The sequence below is a fragment of the Cloeon dipterum genome, chromosome 4 (assembly GCF_949628265.1).
Source record: "Cloeon dipterum chromosome 4, ieCloDipt1.1, whole genome shotgun sequence".
Lineage (NCBI taxonomy): Eukaryota > Metazoa > Arthropoda > Insecta > Ephemeroptera > Baetidae > Cloeon > Cloeon dipterum.
The window spans coordinates 33,366,506-33,393,831 of NC_088789.1; the positions used below are offsets into that span (position 1 = coordinate 33,366,506).

The window sequence follows — 27,326 nt, forward strand, 5'->3', positions numbered from 1 at the left end:
AGAACGCAATTCATTTTACTGGTGCGACTGGCGCCAACGTTTTCAGGTTTACTCCAATTGCAATTCGACGGTTAAATATGCTTAACAGGATGGTCTATTTAATTTCTTATTTATATATTGCTAGGTCGAAAAAATGTCGACGGATTTTGGCGATTTTAGAGAGGCACTAAGAAGTCCCCTAAATTCCAAAATAATTTTTTAACCGTAAATTGTGTAGAGTAAATTTTACGATAACTTTTGCCAAATCTAATATTGTATATTAATTGCCTTGATGATAGTTACACTCTTTTCTTTTTAATACACCATTAGAAAGCTTGTTTAATTTGCAGCAAATTTGTGTGCACAACAAGTGAGGTTTCAGATCAAATTTCGCCGCAAATCACGAAAATAAAAAGCAAAGAGCGCGCACGAATCGTCGGTCGTTTTTCTCCGTGTGCGCGGCTGCCAAACGAGAAAGGAAAGTCGCACACATTTCGTTTTTGTTTCATTTGGTCGAGAAAGGGTGTAGCTTTCGATCGCTACCGAATTCATGCAAATTCCGACACCCAAACCGACCAAAAACAAAGGATAACTGCGGCTCACCGGCGGTGCTGACGTCACAGGCGGCACGCGTGCAAGGCGGACAAAAAGTGCCACGCCCATTTCGCCGTCTCCGGCTCTCCTTGTATTAAATGAAGAATGCACAGTTCCAAGATTGAGCCTAAACTCGCTTAATTACAAGCCTATGAGCCCAAAAGAAAATCTCCCGCCTGCAGACTGCCGAATTTAATAATATTTTCAATTAGAGTCTTAAATCTCGCCCGCCAGCCTTGATTGGCAACCGCGTGTCGAACAAATTTAAAATATAAAAACGACATGTTTGGAATTGCTGCTCGCAAGACGAAGGAGTGGGACATTTTTATTCGCAACGGCGGAATAGGCGCAAGAACAATTCAAAGCATCCAATCCACAGCCACTTCTTCTGTCTGCGAATTTCAGGAATCCAAAATTTCTGGAATGCAGACAATCTCTCATCTGCAAGCGCTGATTGTCTGGTGCGAGAAATTCTGTCAATTTCGCCCTTGATTCTTGTCATCGAGGCGGCCAAGCGCGAAAACCGGCGATGCCAATTGCCAACTTAAAATCAGCCTGCACCCTTAGCGGAAAACAAACAATAATGCGCGGTTGCCAACCCGCCCGCCGGTCGACATGGACAAGTCCGCCGTCGCCCTCATTCCCTGAATAATAAATTTAGTTTTAAGGAAATTTCGCTGCGATTTCAGACTCAATCTAGCTACTGCGCATTCTTCACTTAATTTATTTTCTTTTGACGTTTTAAAAACCAAAATCGGTTCAGCCATTCGCCGTAGAAACGTCGGAAAATATTTCTTATTTCAAAAAATAGTTTTGCACGAATAAGCTGCGATTAGCTGAACCAATTTTGGTTTATAAAACGTCAAAAGAAAACAAATTAAGTGAGGAATGCACAGTAGCAGAATTGAGCCTGAAATCGCAGCAGAAGCGACTTAAAATAAAATTTAATTCGAAAGTATACGGCGACGCCATCTGTTGGCAGCTTCAAACACAATGAGTTTTTAACACTGGTTAATTCAAAATAATAATTTTGGCGTCGGCAGTGCACGTGAACGCGCTCTCCCTTTTGTGCTAAAGACAAGATTGCGGCAAAAAATCACTAACTTTTCTTCACTGACGCTATTCTAAATGCTAACGTTTCCAACTCAAATTTTTTGTGCTCTTCAAATAGGCTATGAGAAAAATATCGATAACTTTATTTTCAAATTTGAGTTTAAATAAAAAAATCAATTTTCATAACCTTGACCTACGCAAAAATTGGAATTCTCGGGTTTTTTCGACTGTTTTGTCTGTCAAACAGGGAAATTTTAACGCGCACTATTTTTTCATCAAAATACATCAACCGCTGGGGACAACAACTTGCTGTTTTGATCGATTCAGGCTTTCAAATAGTTTTCGTCACAATTTAATAAATTTTGATATTCTTGACCGAAATTTCATTCGATTATACACCAAGAAAAAAATTGAAGAAACCTTTTTAACTTTTTTAGAACCTTTACCAAGTAAGCAATTTGTTAAGACTGTCAACATTGCACTAAAAATTTGATTATTTCTGGAAATTTGATTATTTTTGCGAAATTACGAGTTTTTGTGTGTCACTCTACTAATATTAGTCAAACTCAACGAGAGAAATGCGAAGATAATAAGACAAGAGTGGTGATATTTTTAGCTCTCAAGAAATAACGTGTCAAAAATGAAAAAAATAAACCACGGGCATATTTTTAAAAGTATTCGGCAGGTTGGAAAGAGTCTAATAACGGCGTGAATTTGTTGAATTTCTGATGGCGAGTTAAAATCCGAGATTTTGAGTCGACATTATTGGCCAAAACTTCAAATTTTGAAGTTAAAATACTCATCTCAAAATTGCCAGCACATTTTCAAAATTTATTTGGATTCCAAAAGTGACGGACAGAAGTGACCTTTTCATAACTTGACCTTTGACACGTCCAAGTTGACGGTGTTGCTTCAATCGGGCCCGGCGACAGGAATTTAAAACAAAACTAAATATTTGAAATTGCAGTCGAATATACGATGAGATGAGCCATTCAAAGATCTCAAATTTTCCAACATATTCCGTATGAATCCGATACAAAATTGAATTCATTTCATTTATTGTCTACTTATTTTCTTCTCAGTTTTAGCTCTGGTATAATTTGTCGAAATATTTGAATTGCATGTAGTACAGTCTGTTTCCTGGTGCAAAATTTGGCAGAGTTTGCTTCACCCGCTTGATCTGATATTTAAGTCTATTCGTCATCCAAACCAACGTGACTTTTTATCCTGGCGAAAAGCTATATTCGTATAATAAGAGACGGAATAATTTTGTTGAGCTGCGAGTGTGAAAAACAGAATGAGGCAACTAGACATCCGACTTAACATCCGAATAAAATTGACGTGAAAAAAAAAATAATAAGCACGCAACTGGTGTTTAATAAATTGATTGTACGCATTTTAAAATAAAACTGGGATGCGGGGCTTGCATTAAAACACAAATTTTCTTATTAAAATGTATAATGCGTGTCTCCCGTGGGAGTGAGTATCAAAATAAAGAGGCTTTTGCGCTGGCAACAGCAAATGGGTCAGTCTATATTAGACGCACTGAATTCTCGCTCACCGTGCGCTACGATTTACGCGGTTGAGCGTTCCTGCCGGTGTCTCTTCTTCATCAAAATTGTTTGTGTTACCGGCAAGCAGCAATACATTTGTTTTGTTAATTAATGTGCAACCCGTTTCCCAATTTCCGACATTTCTGGAGCCACAGAAGAGAGTGGGAATTTCTTATTGATTGCGATATACGATGCGTGTCGCGCATTGCCTTTCGCTGACGGCATAGCTTCATCTCTGTCAGCCCTGCGGTGACGAATTTATTTTAATTATTGCTCGCTCGCTCGAAGAAAGGAAACACGCCCACCTTTTACAATAAATTAGTTTGGCGCAGTAAGAATTGATATACGTAAAAATTCATTGTTTCACTGTCTTTGCTAAACATTAAAAGCTGTGGCGGAAAATAACACATCTTCAGGGCCGACAATTTTAAAAGATCGCGCATGCGCAGTAGCGTTCAGATTGGAGAAACGATGATCATTAGATTAATTTGCTGTCCCGACTATCCAAAATATCGAAAAATGACTTTTGCGCATGCCTGGAGAGCCACTAAAGCTGCTGCGTAGACGCAAGGCCTGATAATTTCAATTCCCTGGTTCATTAAAAAAAATGCAAGCCCAATTCATCTGAACGTGCTGAAGAAAGCCAAATATTGAGCTGCCCATGCGTAGAGATAATATAAACCGACTGCGCATGCTCAGGAGTACCACGCATGCGCAGTATATAAAATTTAAAAATGCATTTCTCCTCATTTCACTTTGAATAAAAAAACTACACTAACATAAACAAATTTTCCGAGCTTAAAATATTTTTAAATTGCGCTTGCGCAGTAGTGTTCTAATAAAAGAAACGATGCGCAGTGGGTATATTTGCTTACTTGACTGGCCAAAGTTTCCGAAAATTACTGGTGCGCATGACTGAGGAGCCACTAACGCTACTGCGCATGTGCACAAACTACCCAATAAAAATTCCCACTGGAAGATATAGCATTGGCGTGGGAGCAGTTCTTGTTGTACTTCCTCTCGACCAGCACAGAAACCGGACCCACCCTGGCGACCCTTCTCAGGGTATGTCACCCTGAGATGGGTTCTGGTCCAACTTTTCGCGGTTTTTCAACGCCGCGAACACCGTTTCGACGCTGCCGCTCGCGATTTTTCAAATTCTTGACGCGATTCGCGAGAAATAGCAATTATTGGAACGTTGTACGCGGGCCGCGCGCGCACCCGCCTCGTCGACGGTCACTCGCCCGCAGGGCGGCAGGCGCCGTGGGGACCTTCGCTCGCGGCCGAGAGGGCCGCAGGTTCGGCGCGCGCATTGCCAAGCGTGCCACGCTTGTTCAAACTAATGTTTTGCCAGATTTGCTGTAAATAAAAAATAAAAAGGACCTACCTTGATATTGCGGGTTCCTCGAAGCTCGAAAATGATGCAACCGCCGCTGCTGGCTTCAGGCACTCCTACACTGTTTACGTAAGCACTTACGTCTACAAGAGACAACAGGTATTAGACGAATAAAATTAAATTGCAGCAGAAGAGACGTGTAGAATTGCTGCTCGCAAGGCGAAGGAGTGGGGCAGTGCGGCAGTGGGGACTTTTATTAGCAACGGCGGAATAGGCGCAAAAACAATTCAGAGAATCCAATCCACCGCCGCTTCTTCTGTCTGCGAATTTCTGGAATCCAGACTCTCTCTGCAAGCGCTGATTGTCTGGTGCGAGACTCGACCTGTCAATTTCGCCTTTTCTCTCTCATCATCCAGGCGGCCAAGCGCACCCGCCGGCGATGCCAGATGCCAATAATTGCCAACTCTTGGCGGGATATAAATAATGCGCGGTTGCCAGCCAGCCCGCCAAGCGAAGGCAAAAATCTGCAAGTCACGCATGCGCGCCACGCTTCTTTCTCTTCTGCTGCTGCCTGCTGCCAGCCGCCATTCGCTATTGTTTTGGTCGTTTTGGTGATAATCCGCTTTATTATTATGCATTAACGATTTTGCAAAGTTTTAAGAGAAGCGCAGGAGTTGATTTTGGCAGCATCCGCATCTGGAGGATCTGTTCTTTGCATTGATGGTGAGTTTAGTGGCTGAATTGTCCCGTTTTATTCCGCAGCAGCGAGAAGAAGTGCGCGCGGCCGGTCCAATCTTTTTAAAAGACCACCTCTATTGCTGATTGATTAATTACATTGATTTTAATGAGAAACAGGGGGAATTAAAACACTGTAGGGGTACTTTTGCAGCTATTTTACTGCGGGATAAAACTGCAAAGGGCCTCATGTCCAGCTGGGCCTCAGATTTCTTGCTTTTTAGTCAGACTGGTCATTTCAGTCTGTTTTTACTCCATCTCTATGTTAGTGTATTTTAGACATTTTAACGTGTTTCCTGATGTTTTTGCTCTCTTCTAGCCACTGCACGTAGTGATGGTCTCTGGACCCAAGTCAAAAAACGGGCAGGAGTCAGCCAATGACAGTAAGTGAAATTACGTTGTGTTTTTTGAAACGAGCGACCTGTAAAACAAATTTTATATTAAATTATAAATAAAGTAATATCACAAAAATTCTCATGTGATTGAGATTATAATTTCATTCTTAAAATACAATTTTTATAAATAAATTTCTCAAATAATTACTTATTTCGTCCAAATAACTTTCAGCTGCGTCAGAATTGAATAATTATATTTTAATTTGTCGGGTGCCGCGGGCAGCGTTTGTTTGGTGGCTCCTCGCAGTGGCTCCGGCAAGACTCGGTGGCGAGCACGAGTTCTTCGGGCCGAAGACTGTTCCAGCGGGCCGCCGACAGAGGCGCCAGTCTGCGCGTGCGTGGACAAGTGCCGCGTCGTTCTCACGCGAATACCTGAGCTGGACGCCCTGGCGAAGAACACGCCCTCGGTGCGGCTGCCCCCTGAGGCCACGGAGGCAGACCTCGGCAAGGCCCTCAACCACACCAGGTCGAAGAGAAATTTAATTCAGGAGACCGTAATTTATTTCAGGAATTTGTTTAAATAATGTCGCTTTTCTTTTTATTCAGGATTGAGCCTTCTGTGGAGGAAGACCCGCAGTATGTCTTGACAGAACCAAAGCTCTGCAAGGCGGAATTAATTATTTAATTTTATGAATTTCTCAAACAAAAGACAAAAATAATACGTAATAACCTAGGAAATTACGTGTTAATTATTTTATTTGTCTTTCAATGCGTTCAAACATGCATAATCATCATAAGAGCTGTCTTCACCGTTTCGAGCAAGTTTTTCTCTGGCTCCGAATGTCGGTAAAGTCAGGAATTAATTAAAATTTTGAATTTTTGGCTGCAGATCGATCTCGCTGCTCTTGGCCTGCCTGCTCCTCCTGAAGACTTGCCAGACATTGACGTTCTGACGGTAATTATTATTATTTTAAAGGTGAATTGTTATTTTAAATGAGCAAATTTTCAGCCGTGTTCGCCGATGTTCTCGTTCGGACTCACTTCTTTTCCCACTCTCCCAAAACCAACTCCTCACGTCGACCTCTTTGACAAGGTGAGGCAATTCAATTGTTTGGTTGAGTTGTGCACTTTTAAAAACGAGCTGTTTATTCTTATTCGCTCCTCGGTTGAAAAAACTTACCAGTGTTGTGCACACTCGGCACCTCAATCCCTTACGCCTCCTGCTGACGTCAGGTTACGCAGAGTTTTGGCTAAATTAAAAGCATGGGATGAAGTTTAAAGAGCTCTATTTAATTATTTCTTTTTGAAAAGTGCATAAATGCAGTCAAAAATGATACAAATAATTAAAAAGAAAAGAAATATTGATGTTTCAGCCAGCCGTGCTGTCTCAGTCGGCATATCTTTGGTCACGAAGGCCGTCGCCAGCCGTAGTGAATCTTTGGCAAGGTGCAGCATAGAAAATGTCTTCTGGTCCTTCGAGCCGCCGGGGAAATTGGCCAATTGCCGCCGCCACGCAAAAAATTCTGCTAACAATAAGCCCATCCCGCTAGCCTTAAATCTCTCGGCTGAGGCCTCTAGAAGAAAAATAAATTAATTCTTGCATTGTTTTTAGATAAATCCTCTTAATAGAGTGACCAGTTTATTAGATGAAATCCTTTAGGACCAATTGATGACAAACAGTATCGTTCATTCTAGTATATTTTGGAAAATAATTTGGCTCTTGTCTTAAAATTCATAATTAATTTCATGCACTGCCCTGGATTCTGAAATTCCTGAGTTTTCTATCGATATAATTTTTGCCAATTTACCAAAAGATGGCGCCAACGCTTGTTATTTCTAAAAAGCAAACAACTAAGACTCTTAATTTCTTATAAAAAATGAAATTAAATCTCAAAGTTTCTAATCTTTTCTCGAGGTCTCAGCCCCGGGAGATTTAAGGCGCCACGTGGCTATTTTCACTTCAACAGAATTCGCTGCTGCGCATTTGTGGCAGAGGCGGAGGAATAAGGGCGCAAAGGCGGCCGCTGCTCGAAGCCCGCGGCCTACGTGGCCGCCTGCCGCTCTCCTGGCCGCTCGATCAGGCCAAATGGACATTCTGCTGGCATTCGAAAATCAGGACCAAGTGCACGTTGTGACGGACATTTTCGACGTGCTTGTGACCAAAAACTATCGGCCGAATTTTTTTGCCAGGCGGTTACTGGCCATTTTCCCCGGCGGCTGATATTATTTGTAACGTGAAGTTAGATTGTGCTTAGCGACGAAAGGGCCAGAAGACATTTTTTTGCTCCTGCTCTATTCAATTTTTGACCCTTTTTTCCCCGGCGGCTGGTGGCTGTCCCAAAATTTTCCTTGTTGATCGGCGCAGAAACCTCTTCATTTAAACCGTATTTAAATGTGTTCATTAGAGCTAAGTAAAAAAACATTTATTTAAAAACTGACAAAACCTTTCTATTTCTAGAGCAGGCATTTTGAAGTATGAATTAAAAAAAAATAATATTCTTGAGAGTACTTTGAATTAAGGATTTTATACATTTTAGTGACTAGAAAATGACGTCACAAAGTTACGCCCCCCAAAACAGCGCATATGGCGGCCATAAGCCTGTTTTAAAGTGACCGACGCGACACCAACGGTTGGGTTGGGAAGCTCTTAGCGGGAACAAGTTCGGCCCATAAGAGCGGTAGCCCCCTGGCCGGTCGTCGACGTCAACAGGTTCGGCTACGGACTCTGACGGACGGATGGAGGCGCTGCCCGAGGATCAGGATGCGCCGCTGCCCGACCAGCTGGAGGAGTACCTGCGCGCCGTGGCCCGCACAGGCGACTCGCTGTTGCCGAGGACCAGCAAGAAGCCGCTCTTCCAGCGCAAACTGGCACTCGTGCTGGACGCCTTCATTCTCAACCCAGATTCCCAGTCGCCGGACGCGTTCGACGCCACTGCCACTGGAATGCGAACGCGACTGCTGCAGCGACTCGACTCGTCTTTCGACACGTTAGTTTTTTTTTTGTTAATTTTCGTCTTTATCACGTGTATCGTCCAAGTTTTGTATTAAAGCACTCTTTTTTATTTGAACTGAAAAGTGGGGCAATGCTTTGCTGTGACCTATTGGCTGATCAAAGGAGAGGGGGAAAGCCGGCAACCAATCAGAGCAAAGCATCGCCCTACCCCCACCAATTCCATTTAAGACCTTGAGCGTCTGTTCTGTTCCTCAGGTGTCCGTTCATCCTCCAGCGCCTGTCCGAGCTGCTGACGACGCCGAGGCAGCAGTACAACCGCATCGATAAGTTCTGGTTGTCAGCGGCAACGATCCTCCGCAGGTCACAGCCAACGGTCTGTCCGAGGACAACGGCCTCGAGGCCCCCGAGCCCAAGAAGCCGCGCATTGAGGAAGCCGAGGAGAAGCTGGACACGGAGACTGCCGTCAAGGAGCAAAATGGCGACCACGTCGAAGACAAGAAAGGCTGGTTTCATTTTTTTCTGGTTGAAATATGCTTTATTTTCGAATTTTAGACGAGAAAGAACCTGCCAAAGAACCTGTAGAGGATGGTGAGATGAACGAGGAAGCCTCCGAGCCAGAGGCTGAACCTGTGGAACCTCAGGTTGAAGCCGAGACTGCCGAACCTCCGAAGGAAACTGCGGAAGAACCGGAAATCGCAAAGGAGTCTGAAATACACCGCCAGCTGAAGCTGTGGAGGAAGCTGAGAAGCAAAAAGAGCCTGAGGCTGTGTCTGAAGACCAAAAGAGATGCCTTTGTTGGAAAAAGAGGCGCCGTTGGCCTCTCCCGAGAAGGATTTGAGTGACGAAAAGGTTTCGGAAGCACTCAAAACTGAGGACGTGCCAATGCCAATGGAGGAGCAGAGCCGAGTTGCGTTTACTCGCGTGGACAATTCTCTGATCCTTAGTTTATTTTCTGATGCCGCTCTCAACTGAGCCTCTGTTAACTCTCATAAACCGTCGAATTTAGCAGAAGAATGACACGTAACGGTGGTGGGCAATGACACCCCGTAATTTTAGTTTCTCAGTGCTTATGCGCTACGCTGCGAAATATTTATTTTTATCTCACCTGTATTCTAATAAAGAGACAGCTGCTCACACGCCGCGCATTCTTTCTAACTGTTCCAGTTAAAACGCACTGCAAATCTAATTGTAAGCAAATAAAAGGCAACTTGCATATATTATGTTCCGATGTACCGATGGAAGGTTGAGATGACTCAAAAGGGGGCGAATAATGGCAACTCAACCTTGGGAGAAAATGGAAATGCTGGGCATAGGGCTCGCATTGAAAAAAAGCAATTTTTTTATTTGAAAAAGACATGAACCATATTCAAAGAACATAGCAAAGAGAAATAAAACCGGAAAAGGCAAAAGGAAAATTGAAAAAGTTACCAGCAGGGTTTTTTCTCACAGGAAAGTTCCCACAGCTGGAAAGTTACTAGGAAATAATAAAGGGAAAAATTAAAATGTTGCCAGCCAGGGTGTTCTAGCCTGCGCCGAAGACGCCGGGGATGAACTCCCCCCACAGGGTATCCCGCTTGCGCCAGAGACGCAAGGAGGACCCCCCGCTGCTGGCAACGAGAGTCACGCCCACTCCTCCCTCATATCTAGGACAGGGATAAAACTGGTGCGTTTTACTTGGAAATTTCATTTTAACGATGTTTATCACAAGGCAACTCTAAAGTATTTGAAAACGAAATAATTCATTGCTTTGTAGTTATTTACAATTTTTAAATTTAAAACTATCACGCGCGCTGTGTTATTTCTAATTAAAATCTCAAGCAATCACGGCAATCTTGATAAAATCGGTCAATACTGAGCGATGTATCGAAATCGCACCTTGTTGAAGGATAGGAAAATATCGATCAATCGGCCAGTATCGACTGTCGTTCCAAGGATGCGTTGCCGTCAACCATCCCACCTCTATATCCTCCTTCATCGAGCCTTTGGTAACAGGTAAGAGGGGAAAATAGAAGGTGTCAAAAGTACCTCCTTGTATCGCGTGCTATCCTGGTACCAATGCCTTATGTTGTAGAGAAAAAGCAAGGATGGTGCTGTATATAGCGTGAAAATGCCCCACTTGTATCAGGTTAGCAGGCTGGAGGAGGAGGTACGCAGAACACTCCTTTTGATGCCTCCTACCGTCTCATGCTGACCGCGTACGAAAGCTCGATTAAAGCGGTTTTAGCATAGGTATCCGATTGCATTAAAAATTGAGCGTGTTGTATCCAGCCAGCAGGAGAGCGTAGAAGGTATCAAGCGGTGAAAGTGCCTCCTTTGTATGCACTATGCAGGTTGTTCGCCTCCACTCCTTCCCCTCTTTCGGTGCCTCTGCTTGCTGCTTCGTTTCTCCTACTGCCAGTGCCTTCGCCAGCTGCCTCCCACGCATGCGCACTTGTGCCGTCTGGCAATAACGGCAACACAACCTTGGGAGAAAATGGAAACGCTGGGCATAGGGCATAAGGCTCGCATTGAAAAAAATCAATTTTTTTTTTTTTTATTTGAAAAAGACATGAACCATATACAAAGAACATAGCAAAGAGAAAAAAAAACCGGAAAAGGCAAAAGGAAAATTGAAAAAGTTACCAGCATGGTTTTTTTCTCACAGGAAAGTTCCCACAGCTGGAAAGTTACTAGGAAATAATAAAGGGAAAAATTAAAATGTTGCCAGCCAGGGTGTTCTAGCCTGCGCCGAAGACGCCGGGGATGAACTCCCCCCACAGGGTATCCCGCTTGCGCCAGAGACGCAAGGAGGACCCCCCGCTGCTGGCAACGAGAGTCACGCCCACTCCTCCCTCATATCTAGGACAGGGATAAAACTGGTGCGTTTTACTTGGAAATTTCATTTTAACAATGTTTATCACAAGGCAACTCTAAAGTATTTGAAAACGAAATAATTCATTGCTTTGTAGTTATTTACAATTTTTAAATTTAAAACTATCACGCGCGCTGTGTAATTTCTTATTAAAATCTCAAGCAATCACGGCAATCTTGATAAAATCGGTCAATACTGAGCGATGTATCGAAATCGCACCTTGTTGAAGGATAGGAAAATATCGATCAATCGCCCAGTATCGACTGTCGTTCCAAGGATGCGTTGCCATCAACCATCCCCCCTCTATATCCTCCTTCATCGAGCCTTTGGTAACAGGTAAGAGGGGAAAATAGAAGGTGTCAAAAGTACCTCCTTGTATCGCGTGCCATCCTGGTACCAATGCCTTATGTTGTAGAGAAAAAGCAAGGATGGTGCTGTATATAGCGTGAAAATGCCCCACTTGTATCAGGTTAGCAGGCTGGAGGAGGAGGTACGCAGAACACTCCTTTTGAAGCCTCCTACCGTCTCATGCTGACCGCGTACGAAAGCACGATTAAAGCGGCTTTGCATAGGGATCCGTTTACATTAAAAATTGAGCGTCTTGTATCCAGCCAGCAGGAGAGCGTAGAAGGTATCAAGCGGTGAGAGTGCCTCCTTTGCTTGCAGGTTGTTCGCCTCCACTCCTTCCCCTTTTTCGGTGCCTCTGGCTGCTGCTTCGTTTCTCCTACTGCCAGTGCCTTCGCCAGCTGCCTCCCACGCATGCGCACTTGTGCCGTCTGGCAATAACGGCAACACAACCTTGGCAGAAAATGGAAACGCTGGGCATAGGGCATAAGGCTCGCATTGAAAAAAATCAATTTTTTTTTTTTTATTTGAAAAAGACATGAACCATATACAAAGAACATAGCAAAGAGAAAAAAAACCGGAAAAGGCAAAAGGAAAATTGAAAAAGTTACCAGCAGGGTTTTGTTCCCACAGGAAAGTTCCCACAGCTGGAAAGTTACTAGGAAATAATAAAGGGAAAAATTAAAATGTTGCCAGCCAGGGTGTTCTAGCCTGCGCCGAAGACGCCGGGGATGAACTCCCCCCACAGGGTATCCCGCTTGCGCCAGAGACGCAAGGAGGACCCCCCGCTGCTGGCAACGAGAGTCACGCCCACTCCTCCCTCATATCTAGGAAAGGGAGAAAACTGGTGCGTTTTACTTGGAAATTTCATTTTAACGATGTTTATCACAAGGCAACTCTAAAGTATTTGAAAACGAAATAATTCATTGCTTTGTAGTTATTTACAATTTTTAAATTTAAAACTATCACGCGCGCTGTGTAATTTCTAATTAAAATCTCAAGCAATCACGGCAATCTTGATAAATATCGGTCAATACTGATCGATGTATCGAAATCGCACCTTGTTGAAGGATAGGAAAATATCGATCAATCGGCCAGTATCGACTGTCGTTCCAAGGATGCGTTGCCGTCAACCATCCCCCCTCTATATCCTCCTTCAGCAAGCCTTTGGTAACAGGTAAGAGGGAAAATAGGAGGTGTCAAAAGTACCTTCTTGGATCGCGTGCCATCCTGGTACCAAGTGCCTAATTTTGAAGAGAAAAAGCGAGCATGGCGCTGCTTCTATCGTGGAAATGCCCCACTCGTATCAGGTTAGAGGGCTAGAAGAGGTGCGCATGCGCAGAACACTCGTTTTGATGCCTCCTACCGTCTCATGCTGACCGCGTACGAAAGCTCGATTAAAGCGGCTTTAGCATAGGGATCCGATTACATTAAAAATTGAGCGTGTTGTATCCAGCCAGCAGGAGACCGTATAGAAGGTATCAAGCGGTGTTTATACCTCCTTTTGCTGCATGCGTACCTGATACAAAAGCACGATTTTAACGGTAGATTCAGATGCATCCTTTTATATTTTCATGTGAAAACAGCTGGTACCTCCTAAGTTAGTTGCTCTCATTTTTAATAAATACTTCATTTTTGCGTAATATTAGTTTATTCTTGAAAATGCTTTACAAATAAATAATAATATAATAAATAGCACACAAGAGTAATTTCGAGCATTTATTATTTACAAAAATACAAAATTTTGCTTTGGGAAGCGTTTTACAAAATATCTGTCAATACTGAGCGATATATCTAAATTAGCATTCGGATCAGAGCCTTCAAATGGTGTTGATTGAAAATTAGAAAAACATTCAAAATTCGATAATAATCGCTATAAATTTGTCCGGGTTAAAATATTATATATTATTTTGTTTATTTCAGTACAAACACGGAACGAAGGCGAAAAAAGGTGGGAATTAAATCTTCAACTTTCTACATTTTTTCTTTAACCCATGATGAATAACTGGTTCGCGCTGACGATATGTTATTATTGCTCAGAAGACTAAAGACATGAAACGGACTGTGATAATCATTAAAACATGATTCTAGTCGTTTTTACGAGTTAATTTTCTTATTGTTGACGCTCAATGCACGAATAGAACAAATTTTTAACGCGGTTTTTTGCTGCAGTTTTTACCTCTTTTCCCCAAACTCAACGTTTTTATTAATGTTTCTTTTTTGTTCTTTTTTTCTTTGTTGCTATTTATTTATTATTGTATATATGATTTCAATAGACGATGATTTCATAGATCTAAACAAATTTATACTAAAAAAGGTCTTGAGATTAAGCAAAATCAAATGGCAACTTGACCACACTCAGTCCTTGGAACCCCAATAGGAGCCCTCGAGAGAAGAGAAAGCTTCAATGTTAAATAGTTGGTTTTAGTAATCTTAATCTCATGGCTATTCCAAATTAAATGAAATACATATCGATCAATTCTTTGTAATTTACGGCAAAATTTAAAATAAAATCTCCGCACGCGTACATTAATTAGAAATTAAAAAAAATATGCTATTAAGTTTTTTTCTACTGATTCAGCTGCGCAGCTTTACCTGAGTATTCAGGGCGGAGCTTATTAGTACCAGCGGTAGCAGCGCTCACCTGCGATTTATATCAAATATTAACTTCCTGAGATTTTAATTAGAAATAACACAGCGCGCGTGATAGTTTTAAATTTAAAAATTGTAAATAACTACAAAGCAATGAATTATTTCGTTTTCAAATACTTTAGAGTTGCCTCGTGATAAACATTGTTAAAATGAAATTTCCAAGTAAAACGCACCAGTTTTCTCCCTGTCCTAGATATGAGGGAGGAGTGGCCGGCCGTTACTCTCGTTGCCAGCAGTGGTAATTCGCCTGCGCCCGTGGCTCATAAAATTGGATCAGATTAAAAGAAAAGAGCAAATTTTGACACTTCACAAGGTCCGGCATCCGAGATAATTTATTGATTGTGAAAAAAAAACAATTTTAAGCAACTCAAAGCATTTTTTTCATTTGTTTAAAACAATAATTGGAGCCTCTCGTCGGTCAGTTATATTAAGAATTTTATTTATCATAAAAAACTGCGAATGAGAAGACGAGACTGAGGCAGTAGGCAGTCGGTTTGAAGTTTGTATAGGGGGAATGGCCGCTCACCCTGATGCAGACGCCCTCCAAGGGCACAAGGTCATCATCAGTAATGAACCGACGACAAATCCATCCTCCTTTAAAACCCTACTTCATCAAGCCATTGGCATCGGGTGAAGGGGAAAATAGAAGGTATCAAATGTACCTCCTGGTATCGTGTGCCATCCTGTTACCAAGTGAAAAAAAGCGAGCATGGCGCTGCTTGTAGCGTGAAAATGCCCCACTCGTATCAGGTTAGCAGGCTGGAGGAGGAGGTACGCAGAACACTCCTTTTGAAGCCTCCTACCGTCTCATGCTGACCGCGTACGAAAGCACGATCAAAGCGGCTTTAGCATAGGGATGCAATTCAATTAAAAATCGAGCATTATGTATCCAGCCAGCAGGAGAGCGTAGAAGGTATCAAGCGGTGAGAGTGCCTCCTTTGTTTGCAGGTTGTTCGCCTCCACTCCTTCCCCTCTTTCGGTGCCTCTGGCTGCTGCTTGGATTCTCCTACTGCCAGTGCCATCGCCAGCTGCCCACCACGCATGCGCACTTGTTGCGTCTGGCTTCGCCTCCTTCTTCACGAGCAACACGTTTGGCGTCTAGCCCGCGAATTCAGCGTGCACGTACCACATACTCGTACTCGCCGCGATTCCAACCACCTTCCAAGTCTATTAAATTTCAATTTTACAACTTTTTCTTACCAGTTAATTTTACGATTCTTATTAGATTATTAATTAGCAGAATTTTTAATATTTTATTGATAGTAAAATTTTTAAATTAAAAGTTTAAAGTTTAAAGCAGTATAATGCTTTCATTTATGCGGTGTGAAAAATACAAAATTGTGATTAATATTTTTAAACAGTAATTAGCTGTCCGCATGTCTTTGAAGCCGACAGAAGGCATCTGAGCATTAATTAACCAATCGCCGTGAACAAGGACCACATAAAATTGGCCGTGGCCAAGCTGAATGAACGGGAGTTGTGGCAAGGCATTGAGAAGTGCAGCGACTGAATGTTTTAAAAATTAGTTTAATAAAAATCCAAACTGTTAGTGACAAAGCCGAGTGGCAGCTGCAAAGCGACTGCTGCGACCGCCTGGAGAAAAGCAGCGCCAAAACGTACTCGATTTAATTAAAACTTGCCCCGAACGCACGTGCCAGCTGAGGGCGCGTTCGCGGATGCTGGATGAGGTGCGCTGCCTCTCGCCGCACAGGACCAACCACAACGTGAACACCATTTTCTCGCCACGACACGACGTTTTGTTGCTGCAGCAACGAGATACGGCTTAATTAGTTACTTAGTCGGCGACGACCGCTAGAGTTTTTGCTCCAACGCTTTGCCCAGGCCTCTCCCCGCGCCGCTTCGCAAGCCAATTCCCTCTTTTGCACGTAATCAGCCAGAGCAGCTAATATCGCGCATCCGCTTCTTAATGTGATTCCTAGACAAAGGCCGTGTGTGTAACACACACTTCTTTGCCTCCGAAATCTAAAGTTTAAAATCGTGTTTTGAAACTGGATACGTGTGTCATATTGTTTAAAAAATGCTCTCATATTCTTCTCTGTTATTGTAAAGACGAATTTGTACTCGATCTCATGGTTTATTGTAATTTACAATTTTTTTCTATTAATTCATATAACTACCCATTTTTGGTTTCTTATCTGATTGATTTTGAATTTTTTATTACTCCTGTGAAATTTGAAAAGGATAAAGATTGCACGGCCCGTTAATTAATGCTCAGATGCCTTCTGTCACTTCAAAGACATGAGGAGAGCTAATAACTGTTTAAAAATATTGATCACAAGTTTGCATTTTTCACACAGCATAATCGAAAGGATTTTATATTTTTTTGAACTTTAAACTTTTAATTCAAAAAAAATACTATGGATAACAAATAAAAAATTCTGCAAATCAACATTTTAATAAGAATCGTAAAATTAACTGGTAAGAAAAAGTTGTAAAATTGAAATTTAATAGACTTGGAAGGTGGTTGGAATCGCGGCGAGTACGAGTATGTGGTACGTGCACGCTGAATTCGCGGGCCAGACGCCAAACGTGTTGCTCGTGAAGAAGGAGGCGAAGCCAGACGGCACAAGTGCGCATGCGTGGGAGGCAGCTGGCGATGGCACTGGCAGTAGGAGAATCGAAGCAGCAACTACAGGCACCAAAAGAGGGGAAGGAGTGGAGGCGAACTACCACTGCAAACAAAGGAGGCACTCTCACCGCTTGAAACCTTCTACGCTCTCCTGCTGGCTGGATACAAGACGCTCAATTTTTAATGCAATCGGATCCCTATGCTAAAACCGCTTTGATCGTGCTTTCGTACGCGGTCAGCATGAGACGGTAGGAGGCATCAAATTGAGTGTTTTGCGCACCTCCTCCTCCAGAACCTGATACAAGTGGGGCATTTCCACGATAGAAGCAGCGCCATGCTCGCTTTTTCTCTTCAAAATTAGGCTCTTGGTACCAGGATGGCACGCGATACAAGGAGGTACTTTTGACACCTTCTATTTCCCCCTCTTACCTGTTACCAAAGGCTCGATGAAGGAGGATATAGAGGGGGGATGGTTGACGGCAACGCATCCTTGGAACGACAGTCGATACTGGGCGATTGATCGATATTTTCCTATCCTTCAACAAGGTGCGATTTCGATACATCGCTCAGTATTGACCGATTTTATCAAGATTGCCGTGATTGCTTGAGATTTTAATTAGAAATTACACAGCGCGCGTGATAGTTTTAAATTTAAAAATTGTAAATAACTACAAAGCAATGAATTATTTCGTTTTCAAATACTTTAGAGTTGCCTTGTGATAAACATTGTTAAAATGAAATTTCCAAGTAAAACGCACCAGTTTTATCCCTGTCCTAGATATGAGGGAGGAGTGGGCGTGACTCTCGTTGCCAGCAGCGGGGGGTCCTCCTTGCGTCTCTGGCGCAAGCGGGATACCCTGTGGGGGGAGTTCATCCCCGGCGTCTTCGGCGCAGGCTAGAACACCCTGGCTGGCAACATTTTAATTTTTCCCTTTATTATTTCCTAGTAACTTTCCAGCTGTGGGAACTTTCCTGTGGGAAAAAAACCCTGCTGGTAACTTTTTCAATTTTCCTTTTGCCTTTTCCGGTTTTTTTTTCTCTTTGCTATGTTCTTTGTATATGGTTCATGTCTTTTTCAAATAAAAAAATTGCTTTTTTTCAATGCGAGCCCTATGCCCAGCATTTCCATTTTCTCCCAAGGTTGAGTTGCCATTATTCGCCCCCTTTTGAGTCATCTCAACCTTCCACCAGTACATCGGACATAATAATGCAAGTTGCCATTTATTTGCTTAGATTTGCAGTGCGTTTTAACTGGAACAGTTAGAAAGAATGCGCGGCGTGTGAGCAGCTGTCTCTTTATTAGAATACAGGTGAGATAAAAATAAATATTTCGCAGCGTAGCGCATAAGCACTGAGAAACTAAAATTACGGGGTGTCATTGCCAACCACCGTTACGTGTCATTCTTCTGCAAAATTCGACGGTTTGTGAGAGTTAACAGAGGCTCAGTTGAGAGCGGCATCAGAAAATAAATTAAGTATCAGATAATTGTTCACGCGAGTAAATGCAACTCGGCTCTGCTCCTCCATTGGCATTGGCACGTCCTTAGTTTGGAGTGCTTCCGAAACCTCTTCGTCACTCAAATCCTTCTCGGGAGAGGCCAACGGCGCCTCTTTTTCCAACAAAGGCATCTCTTGGTCTTCAGACACAGCCTCAGGCTCTTCTTGCTTCTCAGCTTCCTCCACAGCTTCAGCTGGCGGTGTTTCAGACTCCTTTGCGATTTCCGGTTCTTCCGCAGCTTCCTTCGGAGCTTCGGCAGTCTCGGTTTCAACCTGATGTTAAGCCTCTGGCTCGGAGGCTTCCTCGTTCATCTCACCATCATCTACAGGTTCTTTGGCAGGTTCTTTCTCGTCTAAAATTCGAAAATAAAGCATATTTCAACCAGAAAAAATGAAACCAACCTTTCTTGTCATCGACGTGGTCGCCATTTTGCTCCTTGACGGCAGTCTCCGTGTCCAGCTTCTCCTCGGCTTCCTCAATGCGCGGCTTCTTGGGCTCTGGGGCCTCGAGGCCGTTGTCCTCGGACAGACCGTTGGCCGTGACCTGCGGAGGATCGTTGCCGCTGACAACCAGAACTTGTCGATGCGGTTGTACTGCTGCCTCGGCGTCGTCAGCAGCTCGCGGGCCACGGGGCGCAGGTGGCAGGTACCTCCAGCTGGTCGGGCAGCGGCGCATCCTGATCCTCGGGCAGCGCCTCCATCCGTCCGTCAGTGTCCGTGTCCGTACCCGAACCTGTTGACGACCGGCGCAGGCAGAAACTAAAACAAAACACAAAACATAAACACGCACGACCACGCCCCTCAGAATGAACCGCAGCCGGTTTCTCATTTCGGTTCAACGCGCCATCAGACGGGCAGTCTGGAGGTAATATTGTATCGATTGTTGTATTACCGGTTTAATTTTGAATAAAATCGAGACAAGAATTTTCTAGTTTTCAGTCTTTTCTGCTCTTTTATGAATATGTATACAGACTTATGAATGTATTTAATGAATTTAAGCAATATTTCGGACCAAAAGAGTAAAAATATTGAGAGTTGAGGGAAAGAATTTCATAAATTATACCGGTTTTCGAACCAAACTAAACCGGTTTATCTAGCTTTTGAGTGGGATGGGAAGAAGCGGAAGAAGCAAGTTAAATAAAGCGTTCAAGTCAACTTATTTTAATTTTAGTGAGTCCCAGTACCGGGCGCACCGCATTGGAGAAAAATGTCCACGGAGAACGAACTGTCCTCGGTGCTGTCCAGGCGGCAGGCCATCAACGACGCTCTGGATGACGGAGTGGAGGTGAAGCCGCGGTTCCGCGCCGCCGCGTTGCGTCACCCCCGGACACCGATAGGTGGACGCGGACGGGGAGTGTCTGGGAAGTTTTATTCAGGATTAATGATTTTTCGCGCCTCGGCCACCCTTGACACACTTTGCGGGCGGCGGGGGTGGTTTTTTGGGGTGACAACCATCGATAAAATTGAGGCGCAATAGCGAGAATATGGGACGAGGGTTTTAATTGTGTTGTAACCGTTTTAAAGTGATCATTCTTTAAATTTCTGAAATGCTCCTTTTTAAGCATTTAACTAGAAAAGCAATGAATTTCATTGTAAATGACTGAAAATATTTTCTTTACATTTTCTGAGCTGATTGTATTTTGGAAAATTTATTAAATTCTAATTTCAATTCGTAATTTTTTCGAATAAGACTAAAAGCAAATTTTTACTAGTCGAGAAATCCTGGAACGTACACTTTGAGTAATTATTTTGGCTTGTAAAAGAGTATTCACAAAATCGTATTTTTCCGGAGCATCAAATGAGCATGAATTTTGAATTTTTACAATCAGTAACCGCCTGGCAAAAAAATTCGGCCGATAGGTTTTGGCCACAAGCACGTCGAAAATGTCCGTCACAACGTGCACTTGGTCCTGATTTTCGAATGCCAGCAGAATGTCCATTTGGCCTGATCGAGCGGCCAGGAGAGCGGCAGGCGGCCACGGAGGCCGCGGGCTTCGAGCAGCGGCCGCCTTTGCGCCCTTATTCCTCCGCCTCTGCCACAAATGCGCAGCAGCGAATTCTGTTGAAGTGAAAATAGCCACGTGGCGCCTTAAATCTCCCGGGGCTGAGACCTCGAGAAAAGATTAGAAACTTTGTGATTTAATTTCATTTTTTATAAGAAATTAAGAGTCTTAGTTGTTTGCTTTTTAGAAATAACAAGCGTTGGCGCCATCTTTTGGTAAATTGGCAAAAATTCTATCGATAGAAAACTCAGGAATTTCAGAAACCAGAGCAGTGCATAAAATTAATCATTAATTTTTAGACTAGAACCAAATCATTTTCCAAAAATTAATAGAATGAACTATACTAGACAACTCTAGTGATGGTTATGCACATTGAAAGACAAATAAAATAATTAACACGGAATTTCATAGGTTACTACGGATTATTTTTGTCTTTTGTTTAAGAAATTCATAAAATTAAAAAATTAATTCCGCCTTGCAGAGCTATGGTTCAGTCTTCAAGACATACTCTGCGGGTCTTCCTCCACAGCAGGCTCAATCCTGAATAAAAATAAAAGCGACGATTTCATTAAAACAAATTCCTTGTCCGAATTAAATTTCTCTTCGACCTGGTGCGGTTGAGGGCCTTGCCGAGGTCTGCCTCCGTGGCCTCAGGGGGCCGCCGCACCGAGGGCGTGTTCTTCGTCAGGGCGTCCACGTATTCGCGTGAGAACGACGCGGCACTTGTCCACGCACGCGCAGACTGGCGCCTCTGTCGGCGGCCCGCTGGAACAGGCTTCGGCCCGAAGAACTCGTGCTCGCCACCGAGTCTTTGGCCGTAACATTTCAGTCGGAAATCGTCGGTATTTTCCGCATTTTAATTGTTTGCTGCGTGTTATCAGTCTTCAGGGTCGAGAGTTATTATTGTGTCCTCTCAAGATAGCAAAAAATTGAATGAGACATTATTGGTCTTGAGATTTTTCTATTCGATGCATCAGAAAAGACAGAGTGAACATAAACTAGATTTCTCTTCTTTCTTGTATTAATTTATAGCCTTTATTTCGTTTTTCTCAATTAACAACAAATTTTTTCAGACTAAATTCTACGACGAAAGAGATTGGTGTCAGTGAAATTAATTAGATTTGCGCCAAAATCTAGAAATTGAGAGTGGCACTCGCACAAAAGGAGATTGATTCGACGAGTGTCAGAGTCTTTGCACAGCGAGAGAAACTTGAGGAATCGTCCTGGGCTGTGGTGGTGGTGCGCCATGAGGACGAGCATGTGACACGTCTGCTCGTAGACGGCCAGCTGGAGGCCGGAGATGAAGAACAGCCCGAGGAGGCCCTCCTTGGTGGCCGTGCGCCACAGCCCCCGGTAAACAACCACCTGGAACACACGAAAAACAAACACCAAGTAAATAAACAGATTTCTACTCGGCCTGGTTCGAGACCGTACCTCACCGAAGCTCTGGCGAGTCACCTGCAGTCGCTTTTTGGCCAGGTCCAGCGGCTAGACCCCAACGTCTTAGAACACACGCCGGCCATCGCTCCGCAGATCAGCGGCGCCAAGCGCCCAGCCCGTCGCGTTCGGCACTGAAATACACAAATCACTTTTTTACCGCACCGCCATTTTGCATCAAATAAATAAAATGTGCGCAATAATTAGGTCGCTGTTGGACTTTTTCTTAAAAAGGAATTATTTTCTTCGCATCTGAAGCTTACATCCTCATTAATAACAAAAAACAAAAATTCTAGCGCAATAAGAAGTCTTAAATTGTCTTATTCGCGTTAAATTTTAACATTTTCAATATATCACTGGCGATTTTACCCCTCCTCTGCGATAGGGTGCGGAGACAAAAAAAATTTACGGCAATCAAAGGTTACGTGAGAATTTTTTGATGTTTTCTATTCAATGCACTAGTGAAAATTACTCAAAAAGAACAATCGAATTCCATTCAAGAATAACCGCAACGCATTATTATGAAAAAGATAATTTGAGGCCTTTCGAGTCTCCCATCTCGAACGCAACTGGGAATGACAATGAGGGTCGCAAAGCCGGCTTGTTTGTCGGTTTATCTTTCCATGTAAATTATTAAAGCATCGCTTTCGACCTTTTTCAGATATTGACAGTTTGAAGCAACGAAATTAATTTGCGCTTGTGGAATTTCAACAAGCTTCAATATTGGACAGTCACTTACGCGGGTGGAACACGAGGCGTCGTGGAAGAACTCGAAGCAAGCGAACACGGCTCCGACTTGAGGCGCGATCAGGAGCAGTGTCGGGGCTAGTCGATCCTTTGTAAAACGCTAGAAATCCCTCTTTACTCGCGATTGCTGTAAACGCAGACGTCATTCCGCTATTCATCTGTAAATTCAAAGATAATTTAATGTTTCGCGTCAAGAGCATTCATATAATAAGAAATAAAAAATTCACTTCTTCTTCATTTCTTTCAGTGCAAAATAATGAAAGAGTTTGTAAAAACATTATGACACCTTCGGTTCACCGTGAGCGAGCAATCTGGTTCGCACGACTTCCAAGACCAGAAGGCCGCAGGGTTGAACCTGAGGTCGCACGCGTAGTGCGTCAGCAGCTCGAACGTTTAGAACTGCAGCAAAACAATTATTAGCAAAATAATCAAAGCCTGGCAGAGGCAATCAGAAGTGAAATAAAGCATATTATTAAAAAAAATAAATAAAAATAACAGCCGACCATGCCATTTTAATCCTTTTCAAGCTTGAGCCGTAACAAAGCACCCTGAATTAAATACCCAGAAATTTATTTCTAATTTCAAGCGATGATTTTAAGGTAAAGTGAAGATAGAAAAGAAATACCAGTACTGACCTTTTATTTGGCAGGTGCGTTTGCAGGCGTGGCACTGGAATGGACCCTCATCCGAGTCGACGGCACCAGGAAAGGACGTTTCAGGTTCCAACCTCGACGTCGTGAACGCAGAATCCCGCGAGACCGGCGCCAAACTGGGCATCGTCTCGCACATCTTCGACGTCTAACATCAGGGGCCTGTGATTCAAGTCACTGCAAGTCAAGGGTGAGAAAATGTCACTGCGCTGCAGTGAGCAAATCTCACACCGCCGCATGTCACTGCTGTGTGGTGCGAAAAACTACCCTTTGACACCCCAGGAATAGTGACATGCGGTGAGGTGAGATTTTCTCATTGCAGCGCAGTGACATTTTCTCATCCTTGTCTTGCAGTGTTGGAATAATAAAAAAGCAGGGCCACACCCACAAGCGTCGAAAACACAGACGGGCATGACCCTGCGGGAAATTGAATAAAAAAGGGAAAATAATTGAAAAAGGAAAAGCAAGGTCTCTTAATTTAAGTTTTACAAGTTAAGTTGTTTACTCAAATACATTACTTTAGTCAATTTTTCGATTCTTTTTTTTAATTAACTTGCGGTATACTTTACACGTTCTAATAAATTATTGACTTGTTTTTAAATTAAAAGATTATTGACCGAAATGAGTAATTTTACTGCTATAAAGGTACGCTATAAGTTTTTTAGTTCACAGTGAATCGCGATTATGTGACTTAAACGCGATAATATTATTAGCCCCCAAAAGAGAAAATAATTTAATGATTGTACTCACCCGTAAGTGTGGCCGTCGGCCGCGGGTCAGCCGAGGTCCACGCTGTCCACGGTGGCCGTCTGGTGGTCGCTGACCCCTCAGTCATCAAGCGCGGATGCAGACCAGCACCGCGCACGTCCTCTTCCCGTCGCTGCCAGTTTGAGACTAATGAAATGAGAGTAGGAGAAGCGAAGCAGCAGCCAGACATGAAGAGAGGGGAAGCAGTGGGTCATTAACCCAGCAGCCAAGCGTCGTTTGTCCCCCACTCCTTCCCCTCTCTTGGTGACTCTGGCCGCTTCTCCTTAAGTGCCACCGCTAGCTGCAAACCGCGCATGCGCACTTGTGCCGTCTGGCTCCGCCTCCTTCTTTAAACGCACCACGTGTGGCGTTTAGCCCGCGAAGTCAGCTTGCCTTAGGACGGTATAACTATGACTGGTGGACTCCGCCATTTTTACAGACGAGAAAATTTACCCCTCTCTCGTCCTTAAGGCGTTTCAATGCGAGCGCCGTATAGACGAGAGAGGGGAAAAATTCCGTCTGTAAAAATGGCGGTGTCCACCAGTCCTAGTAAAACCGTGCTTATGCACCACGTTTGGCGTTTGTCCCGCGAAATCAGCGCGCACATACCACACACTCGCGCTCGCCGTGATTCCAACAATTTTTCAATTTAATTTTAATTTTTTGAACCATTGGCAAGGGCGAGCAGCGCTTGATTAAAAATGTTTAGTCAAATAATTAACTTTTAATATATGAATCCGATATTAATAACTAGCTTTTAAATTAAAAGATTATACTTCAAAACAATAACCTCCAAAGGACGCTGCGGAAGAGCAGGAAATTGCCGTGTCCAGCTTCTCCTTGACTTTCTCAATGCGCGGCTTCTTGGGCTCGGGGGCCTCGAGGCCGTTGTCCTCGGACCGACCGTTGGCCGTGACCTGCGGAGGATCGTTGCCGCTGACAACCAGAACTTATCGATGCGGTTGTACTGCTGCCTCGGCGTCGTCAGCAGCTCGGACAGGCCGACAGGCGCTGCAGGGTGAACGGACACCTGAGGAACGAAACAGACGCTCAAGGTCTTGAGTGGCGTCGAACGCGTCCGGCGACTCGGAATCTGGGTTGAGAATGAAGGCGTCCAGCACGAGTGCCAGTTTGCGCTGGAAGATGGAAGAGCGGCTTGTTGCTGGTCCACGGCAACAGCGAATCGCCTGTGCGGGCCACGGCGCGCAGGTACTCCTCCAGCTGGTCGGGCAGCGGCGCATCCTGATCCTCGGGCAGCGCCTCCATCCGTCCGTCAGAGTCCGTGTCCATATCCGAATCTGTTGACGACCGGCGCAGGCAGAAACTAAAACAAAACATAAACACGCACGACCACGCCCCTCAGAATGAACCGCAGCCGGTTTCTCATTTCGGTTCAACGCGCCATCAGACGGGCAGTCTGGAGGTAATATTGTATCGATTGTTGTATTACCGGTTTAATTTTGAATAAAATCGAGACAAGAATTTTCTAGTTTTCAGTCTTTTCTGCTCTTTTATGAATATGTATACAGACTTATGAATGTATTTAATGAATTTAAGCCATATTTCGGACCAAAAGAGTAAAAATATTGAGAGTTGAGGGAAAGAATTTCATAAATTATACCGGTTTTCGAACCAAACTAAACCGGTTTATCTAGCTTTTGAGTGGGATGGGAAGAAGCAAGTTAAAATAGAAGCGTTCAAGTCAACTTATTTTTTATTTTAGTGAGTCCCAGTACCGGGCGCACCGCATTGGAGAAAAATGTCCACGGAGAACGAACTGTCCTCGGTGCTGTCCAGGCGGCAGGCCATCAACGACGCTCTGGATGACGGAGTGGAGGTGAAGCCGCGGTTCCGCGCCGCCACGTTGCGACACCCCCGGACACCGATAGGTGGACGCGGACGGGGAGTGTCTGGGAGGTTTTATTCAGGATTATTGATTTTTCGCGCCTCGGCCACCCTTGACACACTTTGCGGGCGGCGGGGGTGGTTTTTTGGGGTGACAACCATCGATAAAATTGAGGCGCAATAGCGAGAATATGGGACGAGGGTTTTAATTGTGTTGTAACCGTTTTAAATTGCGAATAAAATCGATAAATCAAACTGGCCATAACATAAGGAATGTGGGAACAGTAGGCTCAATGCAAGTTTTTATCTTCCAGGTTAGATATGTGCCAAGAAAAAAATAACCAAAATGTTTCTGATCGAAAAACCCACCTGGGCAAGACACGCAGGCGGGCGTAAAACCCTGCTGAGAAAAGAAAGTAAGAGAAATTGGACTCACCCGAAATGTGGCCGTGGTCCTCGATCGTCGCCTGGTGGACGCTGGCCGCCCAATCATCGTTCACGGCTTCAGTCCAGCGCCGCGCACGTCATCCTCCAATTCATGGCATAAATACAAAAAATTCGCAAATCGCCAAATTTGACCTTTTTTAATCTTTTAAATGGCTTGGGATTTTCAGTATTAATTTAACTTTAAAAATAAAAAAGGGAAGTTTCCATTTTTTGTCTTATAATCTCATTTATTACAATTACTGTGCATAATTTTAACTATTGCCAATGTACAATTTAAATTTACAATTAAGCCGTGGAGTTTTAGCACGATAACAAGACAGTGCAACTCACAAACCGAGGTCCCCAATAATAGTACAAATTGTATATAAATTTAGCTTTAAACAAAAAAACCGACTGTAATTCAACATAAATAAAAATATAAATAAAAATATGAATAAATAATTATAAATATAAATTAGTAAAAAATATGAAAATAAACAATAACAATATAATCTAAAAAAATTAAAATTAAATTATAACAACAATAAATAATAACAATATTATAAAACAACAATTAACAATAATGAATATTAAATACCCAACACCTACATATATTATCGAAAAAAATCAAACTTCTCATGGACTTCAGGTCTCTTAGCATGCATTTGATCACTTCCAGTCTTGGTTTCTGAAATCAAAACGAAAGTGCAAATGTACTTAGTTTTGTAGAAAATATACGGTTGCGCCATCTGTTGGCGGCTTGGAACGTAAATAATGGTCATGCTATTAGTGAAATTATTATTATATATGTACCTCTCGCGAAAGTGCTTGGCCACTTTCGACGGGGATGATCTTAGCCAGTCGACAGTTCTTTTGTCCCGCCTGGTGCGCAGCACGTGGTTTATTAGTTCATTGGCGCCCATTCGACCAAATCCACGCGGGCCATTCTTCTTGACCCGCTCTACAGCTGGTGGAAAAATGCCAGCTTTCCTGAGTGC

The 27,326-nt window shown here is 43.4% G+C and overlaps 2 protein-coding genes across 2 annotated transcripts; one reads left to right on the top strand and one right to left on the bottom strand.

The window, feature by feature from the left end:
* The first annotated feature begins 5,861 nt into the window (after positions 1 to 5,861).
* Positions 5,862 to 9,380, top strand: LOC135943853 (serine/threonine-protein phosphatase 4 regulatory subunit 2-like). Its single transcript, XM_065490519.1, has 5 exons — positions 5,862 to 6,540; positions 6,595 to 6,678; positions 8,123 to 8,572; positions 8,794 to 9,044; positions 9,091 to 9,380. The coding sequence occupies exons 3-5, from the start codon at positions 8,322 to 8,324 to the stop codon at positions 9,378 to 9,380; spliced, it is 792 nt and encodes a 263-aa protein (XP_065346591.1). The 5' UTR covers positions 5,862 to 6,540; positions 6,595 to 6,678; positions 8,123 to 8,321.
* Positions 9,381 to 18,255: 8,875 nt separating this feature from the next.
* LOC135943516 (uncharacterized) lies at positions 18,256 to 19,218 on the bottom strand. Its single transcript, XM_065490079.1, has 2 exons — positions 18,876 to 19,218; positions 18,256 to 18,826 (listed from the first exon to the last, which is right to left on the bottom strand). The coding sequence occupies exons 1-2, from the start codon at positions 19,147 to 19,149 to the stop codon at positions 18,753 to 18,755; spliced, it is 348 nt and encodes a 115-aa protein (XP_065346151.1). The 5' UTR covers positions 19,150 to 19,218; the 3' UTR covers positions 18,256 to 18,752.
* Between the last annotated feature and the right edge of the window lie 8,108 nt (positions 19,219 to 27,326).